The 18,105-nt window shown below is 45.3% G+C and overlaps 1 protein-coding gene across 3 annotated transcripts in view; it reads left to right on the top strand.

Annotated features, from left to right (window-relative positions):
- ABL1 (ABL proto-oncogene 1, non-receptor tyrosine kinase) overlaps positions 1 to 18,105 on the top strand; it is a 180,379-nt gene that overhangs the window by 137,714 nt on the left and 24,560 nt on the right. For all 3 annotated transcript variants that reach the window (XM_010360952.2, XM_030919559.1, XM_010360953.2), the window contains exons 2-4: positions 7,577 to 7,750; positions 8,316 to 8,611; positions 17,246 to 17,518. In XM_010360952.2, the coding sequence (XP_010359254.1) occupies positions 7,577 to 7,750; positions 8,316 to 8,611; positions 17,246 to 17,518 (743 nt within the window). The remainder of the gene's footprint in view (positions 1 to 7,576; positions 7,751 to 8,315; positions 8,612 to 17,245; positions 17,519 to 18,105) is intronic.

The following is an 18,105-nucleotide window of genomic DNA, read 5'->3' as shown; positions in this document are numbered from 1 at the left end:
CTGTTGAGTCTGTAAGTTTTCAGGAGCTGTGTTTCTCCCACGAGGAGCAGGCGCTACTGCTGGTTCTTTACGTCTTTCCGCCACTGCCCTGCCTCTCCCTGCACCCTAGCAGCTGACAGTGTTTTGGGGTCTGAAGATAACACAAAAGCTGTGTTCAGTTAAACGTATGTCTCTGTGTGTGTGTGTGTGTGTGTGTGTGTGTGTGTGTGTGTGTGTTTTAATAATTTTAACTTCTCTGGGTGAAGGTGTAAATTTACAAAATAAAGGACCATGTAGAAATAGATAAAATGACTTTCATCAAGCTCAAAATGTGGGAAATAATACTTTTCCTCTAAGCTCATATTTTGAAAAGTTGTGTGAGACTGTTATAAAATAACTTGAGAATAGTCTGAGCATGATCTCATCTGTTGGAACGGAGTATGAAATAAAACACGAAGCCTCTTTTTAGAAGGATCTGTTTTATAGATTTTTAAATTACAGAGATTCCTTGAACTGGAGGATAATAGTGAAGGACCCACAAAGGAAATATGAATAAAGCAGCACAAGTTTAAATAATTGAATGTGAGCAAAATTAAAGGGAACGTTTGTCACGTCTGACATGCTCCATCTCCTATCCCCCCAACACTGAACCATCTCCAAGAACCTTCCGGAGAGCCCGCAGTGTGAACAGTAATGAATGCTCCATAGCTGGCCGCCTTATACTCTAGTAGGAACTATGATGTTGGGCACAAGTGCCAGCAGGAAGGTGGGAAGCTTCCTGGGGATGTTTTTCCTGGAGGTCAAGTCCCCCGTTGGGCTGTGAAGTAGCCGGTGCTGGGGTTCACGGGCATTTCCCTTCGCTGACTCTTGGCCGGTGTCCGGCGTAGCACCAGCAGCCCCTGGAGTCTAGGCCAGATGGGCCATGTCCGAGAATCTTCTGTCAACATTTTTGATCAGTGACTCACAGCTTTGAGAAAGGATTATTTTTATATAAAACCATCTTTTAATTGTACTTTAAAGACCCAAACCATTTTCTTAGAATACTGTCTAAACAAGTTAATCATGCACAGTTCCAGTGAATTCTGTGGCCTGCTTCTTATCAAATTTCCAAATAATTTTATACTCTCATAGCCAGAGCCAGTGCTTTTTAGAGGTTTGAGGCATTTTTTAGATGTCACTGTTCTTGGTGCTCAGCTAGCTAATTAGTGACTTTTTCTGAGTTTAGTTGGTGAGTGGAAACCTTTTTGTTAACATGATGACAAAATAACAATATGGTTTTAAGTGGAGTGAGAGGCACTTTTGAAGATCCAGATCTTAAACCTATTTAAAGTATGACTCAGAAAGGAGGCTGCAGAAAATGTTCACTAAAAAAAGTAAGAATAATAGCAGATGCTAAAATTTATTTCCCAAGACAATAGCCAAAAGATCTTCTGGAAGAACAGAAGAAGGGAACTATTTGGGGCATCTTTTTTTGAATGAAGCCTTTGGGCTTCTTTAGGGGATCTCATTTCCTAACAGAGGGACCGGTGGAAAGTTCATGTCTTAAGCAAGAAAGATTTAAGTACTTTCTGCAACTTTGGCCTTGTAAGCTGTGAGCATTTTTAAGGTTGACGAGCATAGTACACTATGAAATGAAGCAAGTAACTTGGCATTTATACACTGTGAGTCAATTTTGACATCAGCCTGGATTGGGAATTGACTGGAAGGTTTTGGTGTTGGACTGTGGCTATGCTTCAGTGTCTCGGTCCAGAGGCATGCATGAGCAATACTTCCCTTTGGGCTTTGGCCATTAATTTATGGAATAGAGCAAGAACTGGAGAGGAAAGTTGAGAGACTGCCTTGGATCGCCTGATGTCCTGTTGAATCAAAAAGCAGTGGGAGGCCCTTTCCTTCCTAACAAAGCCCTCATCCTCTTGCATAACATTCCCAGCATCTGTCGACATGTTTGGGACCGTCCCACTTTAACCCACACTTCAAGTGGATGGCCACCTCTGGGCAGGGATCTGCATTCTGCTTATTCCAGGTGTTTTCCAGGCCACTTCCCCGATTATGTAACTTTGATCAAATCCAGATGTGTCAGAATGTTTGATAGAAGAGGTCAAATGGCATTTGAGAAGAAAAGCATTTCTGTATTCATGACTTCGGTTTAATTTCCTGTGTGGGCCTGGTCTGCCAAAGTTGTATGCTCATGGCCACGAGGTTGACGCACCAGAGGGAGGCACACAACTGCCTTTTCAAGACAGCCTGAGGGAAGCCTCCCTCCCCAGCATGTTTTTTCATGTTAAATTATCAGTTATGTAAGTTTAGGGCCAGACACGGTGGCTCACACCTGTAATCCCAGCGCTTTGGGAGGCTGAGGTGGGTACATCACTTGAGGCCAGGAGTTCAAGACCAGCCTGACCAACATGGCAAAACCCCGTCTCTACTAAAAATGCAAAAAAAAAAAAAAAAAAAAAAAGCCAGGCGCAATGGCTCACGCCTGTAATCCCAGCTACTCAGGAGGCTGAGGCAGGAGAATCATGTGAACCTGGGAGCCGGAGGTTGCAGTGAGCCGAGATGGCACAACTGCACTCCAGCCTTGGCAATGGAGTGAGACTCCAACTCAAAAAAAAAACAAAAAAAAATTTTTTAGTTGGCTTCTATTAAAGTTTTTCTATGTTTGTCATTGTTTTCTGGTAATAAAAACAATCCACATTTATTGTGAGAAATATACCGTAATATAGAAAAGTATAAAGAAAATTTAAGGCCAGGCGCGGTGGCTCACGCCTGTAATCTCAGCACTTTGGGAGGCTGAGGCGGGCTTATAACCTGAGGTCAGAAGTTCAAGACCAGCCTGGCCAACATGGTGAAACCCCATCTCTACTAAAAATACAAAAAAAGTAGCCAAGTGTGGTGGCGGGTGCCTGTAATCCCAGCTAATCAGGAGGCTGAGGCAGGAGAATGGTGTGAACCTGGGAGGCGGAGCTTGCAGTGAGTGGAGATCACACCACTGCACTCCAGCCTGGGCAACAGAGCAAGACTCCGTCTCAAAAAAAAAAAAAAAAAAAAAAAGACTCAGTAAAGGAAGATAACTTTTTTTTTCTCTTGAGACGGAGTCTCACTCTGTCGCCCAGGCTGGAGTGCAATGGTGCAATCTTGGCTCACTGCAAGCTCCGTCTCCCAGGTTCACGTCATTCTCCTGCCTCAGCCTCCCGAGTAGCTGGGACTACAGGCGCCCACCACCATGACCGGCTAATTTTTTGTATTTTTAGTAGAGACGGGGTTTCACTGTGTTAGCCAGGATGGTCTCGATCTCCTGACCTCGTGATCCGCCTGTCTCAGCCTCCCAAAGTGCTGGGATTACAGGCATGAGCCACCACGCTCAGCCAGGAAGATAACTTTGAAAAATTACTACAGAATTAGGTGTAAGACAACTGTAAATGATTGGAATGGATTACAGAAATCTAGAAAGCTTCGACAGTGGGAATGCATAGTGAATGGCTCTAAGTTCTCCCTCCATCTGTAGGAAATTGAAGCTGGAAGTGAGATGATACATTCATTATAGGGAGGACTTACAGAAGAAAACATCAAGCTCTAATCACATGTCCACATTTCATTCTGTTCATTTATTTTTTGTAACAGCTTCACTCTGTTGCCCAGGCTGGAGTGCAGTGGCATGATCTCAGTTTACTACAACCTCTGCCTCCTGTGTTCAAGCGTTTCTCGTGCCTCAACATCCTGAGTAGTTGGGGCTATAGGTGTGTACCACCACGCCCAGCTAATTTTTGTATTTTTGGTAGAGACAGGGTTTCGCTATGTTGGCCAGCCTGGTCTCAAACTCCTGACCTCAGGTGATCTGCCTGCCTTGGCCTCCCAAAGTGCTGGGATAACAGGCATGAGCCACCACGCGCAGCCCCACATACCTACATTTCAAAGGGCAGTCTTTAGCCCTACAGTCAAGACTACCAAACCAACCTTTAGCCCTACAGTCAAGACTACCAAACCAGTGTACACTAGATGGGGGTGGGGATCACTTTTTTTCTTTTTTTTTGAGACGGAGTCTCGCTGTGTCACCCAGGCTGGAGTGCAATCGTGCGATCTCGGCTCACTGCAAGCTCCACCTCCTGGGTTCACGCCATTCTGCCTCAGCCTCCCAAGTAGCTGGGACTACAGGCGCCTGCCTTCATGCCTGACTGATTTTTTGTATTTTTAGTAGAGACAGGGTTTCACTGTGTTAGCCAGGATGGTCTCGATCTCCTGACCTCGGGGATCACATATTTTAATAAAATTGATAATCCCTAATAGTGATGGCGCTAGGTGTACTTTTAGAGCCAATGTAAATACTCGAGAAAGGGGACCTAACGTATGACTAAGCTTCTTCCACACTCTAGGAGATGGCAGTATTGCAAGACTCTGTTGCTTGAAATTATCTTTGCCCCCACCATTCAGAAAAATTACCAAATGTTATAATAATGTAATTTTGGGACTTATCCTTTCAGAGAAACAGTTCCTGAAGGTTGACTTCAGTTAGTAGTACAGAAGCTAGACTTGAAGACCTTTATGATTTATGTTCTGTTGGTTTATCCCAAAGAGATATTTTAGAGCACATCCATTTCTGAAAGTTCTCTGGTCATATTTCCAGAAGTTTAGGCTAGTCTCTCAGGTGGGTTCTTTTTTTTTTTAAAGAGAATTCAGAATCAGGCCCACCCCTGAGATGGTGTTATTACCCAGGAAAGAATGTGTGAGGATCCTCTAAATCCATAGAGAAGGAAAACTAAAACATAATTTTGTTACTATTTGTGTTTGGCTCAAGCATCTGGTAGATCCTTAAGTTCTTTTCAAATTATAGTGTTCCTCTCTCTTTTTCTCTTCTTTCTTTTTTTTTTTTTGTTTTTTGAGACAGAGTCTTACTCCATTGCCCAGGCTGGAGTGCAGTGGCGCAATCTCAGCTCACTGCAGCCTCACCTCCCCGGTTCAAGCAATTCTCCTGCCTCAAGTCTCCTGAGTAGCTGGGATTACAGGCACCCACCACTAATTTTTGTATTTTTGCCCAGCTAATTTTTGTTTTTTTGTTTTTTTTTTTTTTTGAGACGGAGTCTCGCCCTGTCGCCCAGGCTGGAGTGCAGTGGCCAGATCTCAGCTCACTGCAAGCTCCGCCTCTCGGGTTACGCCATTCTCCTGCCTCAGCCTCCCGAGTAGCTGGGACTACAGGCCCCCGCCACTTCGCCCGGCTAGTTTTTTGTATTTTTTTTTTTAGTAGAGACGGGGTTTCGCCGGGTTAGCCAGGATGGTCTCAATCTCCTGACCTCGTGATCCGCCCGTCTCGGCCTCCCAAAGTGCTGGGATTACAGGCTTGAGCCACCGCGCCTGGCCAATTTTTGTATTTTTAGTAGAGATGGGGTTTTGCCATGTTGGCCAGGCTTGTCTCGGATCTCCTGACCTCAGGTAATCTGCCCACCTTAGCCTCCCAAAGTGCTGGGATTACAGGCCTGAACCACCACGCCAGGCCTCTCTATTTAAGATCATAAAAATTACTAAACATCATAATGACATTATTTGGGATTTACTCTTTCAGAGAAACAGTTCCTGATGGTTTACTTCAGTTAATGATTTTATTGTTATTATTTATTTATTTATTTATTTATTTTTTTTTTTTTTGAGATGGAGTCTTACTCTGTCTCCCAGCTGGAGACGAAGTCTCACTGTGTCTGCAGGCTAGAGTGCAGAGACGAGATCTCAGCTCACTGCACCCTCTGCCTCCCGGGCTCAAGCGATTCTCCTGCCTCAGCCTCCTGAGTAGCTGGGACTACAGGCACCTGTCGCCATGACTGGCTAGTTTTTTCTATTTTAGTAGCGACGGGATTTCACCATGTTACCCATGTTAGTTTCGAACTCCTGAGCTCAGGCAGTCTGCCCGCCTCGGCCTCCCAGTGTTCTAAGGTTATAGGCGTGAGCCACCATACCCGGCCCAGTTAGTGATTTTTAAATTGTAGCTCCTTAAATGAGTAATTTGGATTTCACTCCACAATGTTCTTAAACTGTTAAGATCTACTTTAGGTGATTTGATTTGCTGGTTTGCAGGAACCCGTCTACACATTGTCTTTAGCACAAAAAAATTCTGGAGGGTTTCAGCCCTGTTAAAATTAAAAAAGACAAGAAGAAACTTCAGAAACAAATAATAACCTATTTGACCCTGTAATGAATAATATTCACACATTTTCTAATTTAAGAGCTCGATTGATTTCCAACTTTTAGAATCTGTTTCAGACAAAACATGGAAGAGTTTAGTAACAGTTTTTTCTATTCTGTAATAATAATTTGTACAAGGTAAAAAAAAAAAAATGTACAGAAGATCATATTTGAGGGTGGCCGTGGGGGCAAGAAAGCTGGAAGGACGGGTAGGATGTTAATAGCCTTGTCTTGTGAAGTAAGTCCTTCAGAGACACTGTCCTAGCTGGAAGAACAAGCAGTGAAGGTGTGTGTCTGTTGCTGAAAATAGGGCTCCAGTGATCTAACTGATATTTAAGAGAGGTGGGGGTGATCACCAAAAAAACAGCTCTGCCTCTGGGAGCAGAGAGGACTGGGATAGAAAGTATTTATCTTTCATATTAAGCCCTTCTGCACAATTTGATTTTTCTTATTTATTTATTTTTTATTTTTTTCCTTTTTTGAGATGGAGTCTCACTCTGTCGCCCAGGCTGGAGTGCAATGGCGCGATCTCAGCTCACTGCAACCTCCGCCTCCCGGGTTCAAGCGGTTCTCCTGCCTCAGCCCCACGGGTAGCTGGGACTATAGGCACGCGCCACCATGCCCAGCTAATTTTTGTGTGGCTAATGAAGACGGGCTTTCACCATGTTGATCAAGTTGGTCTCAAACTCCTGACCTCAGGTGATCCGCCCACCTTGGCCTCCCAAAGTGCTGGGATTACGGGCGTGAGCCACTGTGCCCGGCTACAACAAGAAACTTTCACTGCATATTTTAAGCAAAGGCAAACGCATATGTGGTAGACTGTTTTAATTTGACTAAACTCATATTGAATCAATGAATTTTAAAAGCTCAAACTATTGGGGAACAATAATTACCACCTTGGAATGAAAATACTTAATGTTTTCCACAAGATTTAGTAAAGGAAGATTTTTTTTAAAAAACCACCTTGGCCGGGCGCGGTGGCTCAAGCCTGTAATCCCAGCACTTTGGGAGGCCAAGACGGGCGGATCACGAGGTCAGGAGATCGAGACCATCCTGGCTAACACGGTGAAACCCCGTCTCTACAAAAAAAATACAAAAAGCTAGCCGGGTGAGGTGGCGGGCGTCTGTAGTCCCAGCTACTCGGGAGGCTGAGGCAGGAGAATGGCGTAAACCCGGAAGGCGGAACTTGCAGTGAGCTGAGATCCAGCCACTGCACTCCAGCCCGGGCGACAGAGCGAGACTCCATCTCAAAAAAAAAAAAATAATAATAATAATAGTATGTATGTATGTATAGATGTTAATAAATGAAATAAATTAGGAATGTATAATGTTGGAAACATAAATATTTTTGCTTCTGAGAATAAAACTAATTTTTTCTCCCGATTTTCTCTTGCTTTTTCTTTTTTCTGTTCCCCCCTTTCTCTTCCAGAAGCCCTTCAGCGGCCAGTAGCATCTGACTTTGAGCCTCAGGGTCTAAGTGAAGCCGCTCGTTGGAACTCCAAGGAAAACCTTCTCGCTGGACCCAGTGAAAATGACCCCAACCTTTTCGTTGCACTGTATGATTTTGTGGCCAGTGGAGATAACACTCTAAGCATAACTAAAGGTAAAAGGGTTGTGGGCAGCTAGTGGTGGTTGCAGGAAACAGAGATCTGGGAATTGCGGCTTGACCTGCCACCCTTTGCTCATTGAAGGAGCAGCTTTGAAATCTGGAATGCAGGGATATCCAAAACAACAACTGCATGTTTCTAAGGGAGTCGCCTCTCCTTAGAGGAGTTCTTGTGCAATAGCCCTGAGCAAAAACAAAACTTGCCCTATGTTTTATACTGAAAAGGACAGCTGAACAAAATACTGAATGCAATTTTTCCCCTAAGAAAAAGCATTATTTCCCTAAAATGTTGTCTTATATTAGGAACCGAGCACTTGAATAAACATAATTGATTATAAAAACTGAGGCTATATACTTACCTGTCTGTTCTGTACGAACAGGAAGCTTCAGATATAAATGTGTATTCTCATACACTTATAAATGCATATCTTTCAGTGGACTTGTTAAAATGAAATTGGTATTTAGGAATTTGGAAATCTTTAGTAGTTACACAAGAATCAATGAAAAAGAATGAAGCTGGTTTCCAGAACTGATATGTCTGATTTGGTTCCTTTCTTCTAAGGTGAAAAGCTCCGCGTCTTAGGCTATAATCACAATGGGGAATGGTGTGAAGCCCAAACCAAAAATGGCCAAGGCTGGGTCCCAAGCAACTACATCACGCCAGTCAACAGTCTGGAGAAACACTCCTGGTACCATGGGCCTGTGTCCCGCAATGCCGCTGAGTATCTGCTGAGCAGCGGGATCAATGGCAGCTTCTTGGTGCGGGAGAGTGAGAGCAGTCCTGGCCAGAGGTCCATCTCGCTGAGATACGAAGGGAGGGTGTACCATTACAGGATCAACACTGCTTCTGATGGCAAGGTAGGGGACCCTTGGCAGGGGGGCTGATGGGCCCGGGGCAGGGGAACCCAGAGGTCCTGGTGTCGGATTAATAAATTATTGCAGGAAAGCTCAACCAAGAAGATGTTTAAAGAATCTTTCAAGTAAACAGTAGGAGTCATTCCATTAGCCTTATGAAGACCCTTTATTGAGGATCGGTTCTGTGATATTACAAGTTCCTGGGCCCAGTATGATTCTTTTATTGTCTTGCTAGAGTTTTGTTGTTAGCAAGTTACTTAAAATAGGAGGAATATCTGTTGGGTTTCGGACACACTTTTTACAATAAGATTCTTCCTTAAAAAAAATATTTTATAATGATAGTAATCATCCTCAATTAGAAAAATTCAAATAATAGATTAGCTTTCCCAGAGCGAAAGACCACTTTAATATCCCCTCCCCCACAGAAGCCTGGCATGTGGGCTTCTTCCTGCAGATGAACACATTCATGGAGAGGTGTGTGGACATACGTGCATATACACATACAGTTTTCAGTGAAAACCAGGATCAGACCCACAGCTTAACAAACCCAAAGCGTATTGTTGTAAGGGAGGTGGTGTATATGATTTTGTGGTCTTCATATAAATAGTCCTTCAGAGTCCATAAAGAGAAGGGAGGAGTTAACATTGACTGAGATATCGCTGTAATACCTGCATCTTTGCATTAAAGAAAAGGAGGCATAAAGAGATCTTGCCGATATCAATGTAGTGAGACATTGATGGAATAGGCTTGGATCCCACAGTCTGGTCTATTGCACCAGGCTGTAGTTGAGAGGTACAGTGTAGATAGATGGATTGGTGTGGTCCGGATGGTGTATGTTTGTTTTCAGTTGTTTTGTTTTTGTTTTTGTTTTTGTTTTGAGATAGAGTCTTGCTTTGTCACCCAGGCTGGAATACAATGGTGCGAACTTGGCTCACTGCAACCTCTGCTTCCCGTGCTCAAGTGATCCTCCCACCTTAGCCTCCTCAGTAGTTGGGACCACAGGCGCACACCACCACACCCAGCTGTTGTTTGTTTGTTTGTTTGTTTTGAGATGGCATTTTCGCTCTCATTGCCCAGGCTGGAGTGCAATGGTGCGATCTTGGCTCACTGCAACCTCTGCCTCCCGGGTTCAGGCGTTTCTCCTGCCTCAGACTCCCAAGTAGCTGGGATTATAGGCATACGCCACCACGCCTAGATAATTTTGTATTTTTAGTAGAGACAGGGTTTCACCATGTTGGTCAGGCTGATCTCGAACTCCTGACCTCAGGTGATCCACCTGCCTCAGCATCCCAGAGTGCTGAGATTACAGGCATGAGCCACCGTGCCCAGCCGTTTTTGTATGTTCAGTAAAGACAGGGTCTCGCCATGTTGCCCAGGTTAGTCTCAAACTCTTGAGCTCAAGCAGTCTGCCCTCCTTGGCCTCCCAAAATGCTGGGATTACAGGCATGAGCCACTGAGCCCAGTCTATATTTTTTTTAATAGTATGTAATGCATGCAAGTGGTTATAAAAATTCAAAAGAACAAGATGAATTACAGTAAAAAGTAGTCATCTCCTAATTCACTTTTCCTGCGCAGAGGCAAGCACTGTTACTAGTTCCTTCCAGAGTTACCTGGACATAGATGGATGGTATATAGATGTTTATATGGATGTTTATATTCAAAAAGGCACACAAATGATGCATGCTCCAGGCTGTTCTGCATCGTGCTTCTCCTGTGTGGTAATACACCTTCGAGGCTGGGCGCAGTGGCTCAAGCCTGTAATCCCAGCACTTTGAGAGGCCGAGACGGGTGGATCACGAGGTCAGGAGATCAAGACCATCTTGGCTAACACGGTGAAACCCCATCTCTACTAAAAAAAAAAAAAAAAAAAAAAAACTAGCCGGGCGAGGTGGCAGGCACCTGTAGTCCCAGCTACTCGGGAGGCTGAGGCCGGAGAATGGCGTAAACCCGGGAGGCAGAGCTTGCAGTGAGCTGAGATCCGGCCACTGCACTCCAGCCTGGGCAACAGAGTGAGACTCCGTCTCCAAAAAAAAAAAAAAAAGATAATACACCTTCGAGATTGTTTTATGGCAACAGGTTTAGAGCTGCCTCATCTTACCAGTAACTATGTACCATGGATGGACTCACTTATTTCAGTAGTCCCCTGCTGGTTGACTTTTAGGTTGCTTCCAATCTTTAGTTATTATAAATAATGCTGATATGAGGTGGCTTTCAAACCTTTTTAAAAATCTTGGTCTGCTGTAAGAAAAACTCATTTTACATCACCACCCAGCCCTCACAATATAACAAAAGTTTCATAAAGTCTTACCTACCTTTACTGTATGTAACGCACTCTGATTTTGTATTTCATTCTGTTCTGTTTCATTTTTTTAAAAATTCTGGTTGTAATCCACTAAATTTATTCCATAGACTGACTAGCGGCCCACGGCCTGGTTTGAAAATTTGCTGCGCGTGCTTCTTTGTGTGTGGTGTAAGTGTATGTAGATAAGTCGCTAGAACTGATTGAAGGTTATGTGCATTGCCAAGTCACCCTCTATAGAAATTGTACAAATTTGTTCTCCCACGAACAATCCACAAAAGGGCTTGTTTCCCCTTAACCCACACCAACAGTTTATTATTAGATATGTAAAAACATCTTTGTCACTCTGACTGGTAAAGACTGGCATCTCATTATGTTGAATATGCATGTGGCATATTTTGAGTCATCTTTATGCCATTTAATAAATTCATCTTTTTCCTACATGTTAGAAATATACCAAGTGTATATGTGTATCTAGGCCTGTTGACCTCTCTATTCTCTTCCATTGGTCTGTCTATCTGTATGCCAGTACCAAACTTGTAATTACTGTAACTTTATACTGTGTTGTGGTATCTGATAGGCTAGTCCCCACTTAGCTTTTTAACGTTTTTTTTTTTGTGTGTGTGGCTGTCTTCACACATTCACTTGTACCATATGAATGTACATATACTTCCTTTTTAAATGTTCTTATTTTTCTTCACATCCCAAAGTCTTCTGGCTGAAGTCCTATTGCCCATATCTGATGCTTTCCACCACTGCAGAATTCTTTAGTACCAACACTGCAGTGTGTATGTCGGACAACAGAGCCTGTTGTCCATGTGTGACTAGACATGGGCCTGTCAGCTTGCTTTTTGGGTTATTGTTCTTATCCCGGAGGTGGAGCTCTGTCCTTCCATTCTGAGGGATGTACTTGAGGGCATTGGGCCCTTTGAAAGAGCCTTCAGACCACAAGGGTACCTTTCTAGTGAATCAGAACACCAGGGTGCACCACCCATGGGGGGTGATTTTCTGGAGCAGACACCTTGCTTCGCATCTGTGCTATTTATCCAAGGCAAGTCATGCTGCACCAAGATAATCACTTGAGGTTTGCACTGAATGGGATAATGGTTTCTTTTCCCTAGAGCTGTTTAATCAGCAACCTTGGAACAGATGCAGGCAGGCATGATCTAGTGTGACAGCTCATTAGCTCTAGGGGTTGGTCTAAAATACTGTTCAAAGGGGCAAGGAAAGACCTGCATATGGGATACGTGATTTGCAGAATTTGAGATTCATCCAAAGAAGGAGAATCTGCCTAAGAGGCCTCTGTCTAAAAGCTAGTATGTGCCAGGTAGGTTTGTTTCATTCCAGGTAGAGCACAGGGAGCTCATCTGACTAGGCAGTGTCCACTACTGGGCAACACATCACACTTTCCTTGGCGTCTTGCCTCCTCCCTCCCCTCCTGGCAAAGACTCTCCTATCAGCTGTTTGGGCACCTGGGGACTTCTGAGCCCACAGCGTCATCCAGCAGACCTTCTGCGGAGGTTCCTTCCTGTGAGGGCCGCACTCGAGGAGGGTGTGCTGGGTGAGATCGTATCACTGGAATGAGTGGACATCGTTAGAGGGAGCTCCCACAGCTATGTGTGTGACCGCGTGGCTCGCCGCTGAAAAATGCTGCTCACATAGCAGAACTTTGATGCAATCCTTTTTGGATTTCTAAGGGGAAAATTTAAGACTGATAGGAGGAATAGGCTGGGGTTGAGTAAGTTTGGTTCTTATTTTTAAATTAGTTCATCTTGGCCGGGTGCGGTGGCTCAAGCCTGTAATCCCAGCACTTTGGGAGGCCGAGACGGGCGGATCACGAGGTCAGGAGATCGAGACCATCCTGGCTAACACGGGTGAAACCCCGTCTCTACTAAAAAATACAAAAAACTAGCCAGGCGAGGTGGCGGGCGCCTGTAGTCCCAGCTACTCAGGAGGCTGAGGCAGGAGAATGGCGTGAACCCGGGAGGCGGAGCTTGCAGTGAGCTGAGATCCGGCCACTGCACTCCAGCCTGGGCGGCAGAGCGAGACTCCGTCTCAAAAATAAATAATTAATTAATTAATTAATTCCTCTTTAGAAAACAACTGAATTTAGAAGATTCTTCTATAAGGCCCCCAAGGATTTCTTTCTGCTTCCTCCTGATTGGCTCTTATTTGCCTCTCTCCTCATGTTCTGAGCTTTTCAGCAGCCCTTGTGGCTCATCAGTCAGCCCAGGACCACCAGCTCGGAGCTCAGAGTTGGGGACTGGGAGTTATGAGCTGGACTCTTGAAGGGGCCAATACTAAAGTGAGCTATTGCCATTTCCTAGGAGCCTTGACAATCTCAAAACTCTTTGGATACCCTGGGATTTGATTGTCATTTTTCTGATACTTTCCCAAAGTTGTAACCCTCCGTCGACATAGCGGAATTGAAGATTGATTTTTCTTCACCACCTCCTGCCTAAAATTCTTAGTTCTGAATGTTTGTGTCCACACCTCATTGACTTCTGTGAGATGCCCCTGTCACGTTCCTCGATTCCTTCTAGTCCTTAATAGAGTCTTTCATTTCCTTGAAAGAAATTTGCCGAGGTGACAGTTATTTTCATGGTCTGCTGAAGTGACAGATCCAGTGCCCTAAACTTCAGCCGAGTGGCAGGAAGGGATCATTTACACAGCCTCTTGGATGTTTAAAGTTTACCCGCCCTGACAGTGGCTCAGCAGGCATAGGCCTCCTGGTGAAAAGCCGAGCACATGGCTCACCTGTTCCAGTGAAGGAGCTTTGGACCGTTCTTTTGTACTGCAAGGCTTGCCTTCCTGCTGGTGTCTGAGCAGCTCTCGGGGGAACTTGCTTCCTGGCTGAGCAACCTGTAAACAGTATGTCTGAGGTGGGACTCCCGGGCCCAAGGCAGCCAAAGGTTGCACAGTCTAAGCTCTGTTAGCCTGTCAATGTGGCTGTCAGAAGAAACAGTTTCTTTTTTTTTTTTTTTTTTTTTTTTTTGAGACAGAGCCTCACTCTGTCACCCAGGCTGGAGTACAGTGGCATGATCTTGGCTCACTGCAACCTCTGCCTCCCAGGTTCAAGCGATTCTCCTGCCTCAGCCTCTCAAGTAGCTGAGACTACAGGTGCCCACCACCATGCCCGGCTAATTTTTGTATTTTTAGTAGAGATGGGGTTTCACCATGTTGGCCAGGTTGGTTTTGAACACCTGACCTCATGATCTGCCCGCCTTGGCCTCCCAAAGTGCTGGGATTACAGGTATGAGCCACTGCTCCCAGCAAAACGCTGTTTCTAAGAGTTTCTTTGACAAGTCCTATCCTTCAGGTTCATGCATGATTAGGAAGAGGCAGCAGCCCTGGCTGAGCACCTGAGTGTTAATGGAACCAGATGCATAGCAAAATGACATGGTATTCATGACACTGACTTGACTTTCTTCCCTGAACATGCCACGAATTCCTGATGATCACACAGTTCCCCAACAAATGCTGCTCAAAACCTAGAACTAATCAGGAGCAAGCACCAGCCTTGACTGTTAGTGGGACACGGGGAAGATGGCTGTGAACCGAATATGCAGTACCTTTGAGGGAGAATGGTTTTAATATTTAGGAAGTGTCAGTATGTAAGTTTTATGTTGAAAAATGAACTAAGTCAAAGGTCTGTAAATTTAATTATTGAAAAGGATAAAGTTGGGCCATTCAGTGAAACCTCCTATAACTGAAATCTCTAACACAGTAGCCAATGGGGGAATCAAATGAGCCCAAGAAATTCTGCATAAACTAGGACTTAGGGGAGCCATTAGCATTCCACGCTGGAGTGAAGGAACCAGATCCGCCAGTTGGGGAGCACTCCTTTGAGGTCTGTGCTTCCTGCTCCGACGGGAGAGAGGGATAATGAGACTTGCTCCCAGGTGCCCTGCCCTGGAGCCCAGCAGGCCACACGGGCTCTTTGACCCTGTACTGTGCCAGTGAATTCCAAGGTGGGAGTGGTGCTCTGATTCCAGGAATGTCTTGGGATAGTTTTTCTCACTTCTCTAGACTCCTTGGTAGGGAGCACACCATCAGCGGAGCTAACCTGAGAACAGGAGTTGGAGCACTTGCCACCTGCAGTGAAGTAATTGGACAGCTGACAGACTTTTCCAGAGGGTCAGGGATTGGGAGCTGACCCCAAGTCCCGCTCCATTTTCTTTGTGTACAGCACTTGTGTCTGAAGAGAGTGAGTGGATGTGGCTGTGTGAGTATGAAGCTAACGACAGCCCTCAGCAGTGCCGACTTCCGCTCCCCGATGCATTCCTGTGCGCACGTTTGCGGGTCTGAGCGTGAGTCATGGTCTGCCCCTAGAGCAGTTCACTCAGAGGCTTCTTCTCTTCCGTGCTCTCAAGAATAAAAGTGGGGCTGCCATGTCCTATAAAGTCTTGCCATTCAGAGGCCCTGTCTTGCAGAGGGATAAGCCAGTGTCACCAGGCCACAGTCCTTACACCAGGAGCAAGTTCCTTGTCTTTCTGGACAAGTTTTGCATTTCTCAGAATTTTATTTTAGTAAGATTGTTACCAAAAGATTATAACCCCAAAGTGTGTGCCTTTGGCTTGCCTAAGTTTTTGGAATTCACTTGTGTTATCTCCCCAAGCAAAACAAAAGAAAGAGAAACCTTCCTATTGACAAATCCTTTTTACCTTCTTGAGGGTTGTCAGTGGGACTAATTTGCATATTTCTTTGCTACTTTCTTTTAAAAACATTTTTCTTATTTACTATTACAGACATACAGTAATGGTGCCTGACATAACCCACAGCCAAAGGCCTTGGCCTTGCTGCGTGTATTTCAGGCTTTTTCTTCCCTTTTCTTTTTTTTAAGTAATAAGATACTACAGTTGTAGTCGGGTGCACTGGCTCATGCCTGTAATCCCAGCACTTTGGGAGGCCGAGGCAGGCAGATCACGAGGTCAGGAGATTGAGACCATCCTGGCTAACACGGTGAAACCCTGTCTCTACTAAAATTATGAAAAATTAGCCGGGCGTGGTGGTGGGCATCTGTCGTCCCAGCTACTCAGGAGGCTGAGGCAGGAGAATCGCTTGAACCCGGGAGGCAGAGGTTGCAGTGGGCCGAGATCGTGCCATTGCAATCCTGGGCTATACGGCGAGACTCCGTTTCCAAAAAAAAAAAAAAAAGATACTACAGTTACAGCTAAAGCTTGATCCTGTTCCCTTTTCTCCCTCACGTTCCAAGCATTACCACTGTCCCAAATCTGTTCCTTCTTCCCACGTCTTTGCAGTTTGGGCAAGTCTTCTGAACGCCTAGTCGTGATTTTAAGTCTTCTTTCCACCCTCAGTGAAGGGTGGCTGCCCTGAGCAAGCCAATAGATTCAGTTATGTGCCTGGAGTCCAGATGTTTTATGTAGATTTTCCTGTGGAATTGTTTTTGGTAAGGAAGTATTCCCTTGCCACACCAATGAAAAGAGAAGAAAACAGGTAGCTGGCACCCCCTGCATTGTTGCTTTCTGCCAGCCTGCTCCTTCTCCTTCCTCTCCATCTCTGTTGTGTCCAGATGCAAACTCTACATGGAGGGTTTGACCCTAGGTCCTCACCTGCTGTGGCTCTCACACGGGGACTGAATGCTCATGTGTTGTAAATCCTTCCTTTTGCTTCCTCGTGTTGGATGTGTTTAGTGGTTTTCATCTTCTGATCACTATTTCATTCTAGGTTTATCCCTTTTAAATTATAAATTAAATCAATTCTTTGCTTTTCCTACCAGCAACTACCCACCAAGTTCTACTGTGTGTTAATTTAATCAACAGTTGTTTATTGAGTACTTACTACCTGTTGATTTCCTGTACTCAACATTGGAATGAAAACAGCTTAAGGCTCTGCTTTCATGAAGCTTCCATGCTATTAGGTGGAGACAGACAGTAATTAAGCAGATAAACAGGAAATTATGAGCTAGTGGTGGGTCTGTTGCTGAGAAGTAAAGACAGGTGGTAGGATGACCCGTGCTGCATGATGACTTTAGACTGGATGGTTGGGGAAGACTTCACGGACATTAAAACTGGCCTTGGAACGGGAAGCAAGAACTGGGCATGGAAGATGAGGGGTTGGGAGATTTCAGGCAGAGGGAGCAGCAGCAGGTGCAGAGGCCCTGAGGCCCTTTATTGTGTCTTTCTGCTTGAGCAAGTAACTTAGAGCACACGTAGAGAAAGACAGCAGAAGTGGTCTCCTAAACTCTGTTCTGTGTGGAGAGCTGCTTATGTGAGGTTTAGCTGTGCAGTGAATTAAGGCTCAGCCAAACTGGCTCACGGGAGCTCTTTGAGCTTGCTTGTCTCTGTGGGCTGAAGGCTGTTCCCTGTTTCCTTCAGCTCTACGTCTCCTCCGAGAGCCGCTTCAACACCCTGGCCGAGTTGGTTCATCATCATTCGACAGTGGCCGACGGGCTCATCACCACGCTCCATTATCCAGCCCCCAAGCGCAACAAGCCCACCGTCTACGGTGTGTCCCCCAACTATGACAAGTGGGAGATGGAACGCACGGACATCACCATGAAGCACAAGCTGGGCGGGGGCCAGTACGGGGAGGTGTACGAGGGTGTGTGGAAGAAATACAGCCTGACGGTGGCCGTGAAGACCTTGAAGGTAGGCTGGGACCGCCGGGGCCGCCCAGGGTACTTGGCGGGGTCAAGGTGTCTACTGGCATTAGGCGATGCATCTGCCCGGAAGCCTACCTCCCGCCTGCTGTCCAAGGGCTTCATTGGTGCCACGGAAATGACTTTTCCGTCTTACATCATCCTTGTGTCTTTGTAGGAGTGGAATCATTCTCATAGTCCGAGTGTATTTCCACATATAGTGAGAGCTGACAAGCACGGAGGGGTTTTGGTGTAAAAAGATTAGTCATTTGGAGAAGTTTTTCTCATTCTATGGCAAGATTATTTTAAAGCTGTGGATTTCCATGCTGTTCGTGCGGCATGGAGATCACTTCCTACTGAGAGTTAAGGAGGAAAAAAAAGATCTCTGAGTTTTCAAAGATTTAACCAAAATGCATTTGATTCTTCTGTGGATTTTTGTTGGCTGATTTGGAAGGCAGGTGCCCTGGGCATCCCCAGTGGGTTCCAATTCTGCAGCTGCCCAGACTCCTGCAGGCAGAGGTGGAAGTGCCCCCGCTAGAAAGGCGTCCAGGAAACTCGATTTTTACCAACTCAGATAGTCTGGTCTTTCTTGTTAAC

Source organism: Rhinopithecus roxellana, chromosome 16 (genome assembly GCF_007565055.1).
Source record: "Rhinopithecus roxellana isolate Shanxi Qingling chromosome 16, ASM756505v1, whole genome shotgun sequence".
In the NCBI taxonomy this organism is placed as follows: Eukaryota; Metazoa; Chordata; class Mammalia; order Primates; family Cercopithecidae; genus Rhinopithecus; species Rhinopithecus roxellana.
Note: the sequence above shows the minus strand (reverse complement) of the source record. Positions and strands in the feature narration are given on the sequence as shown.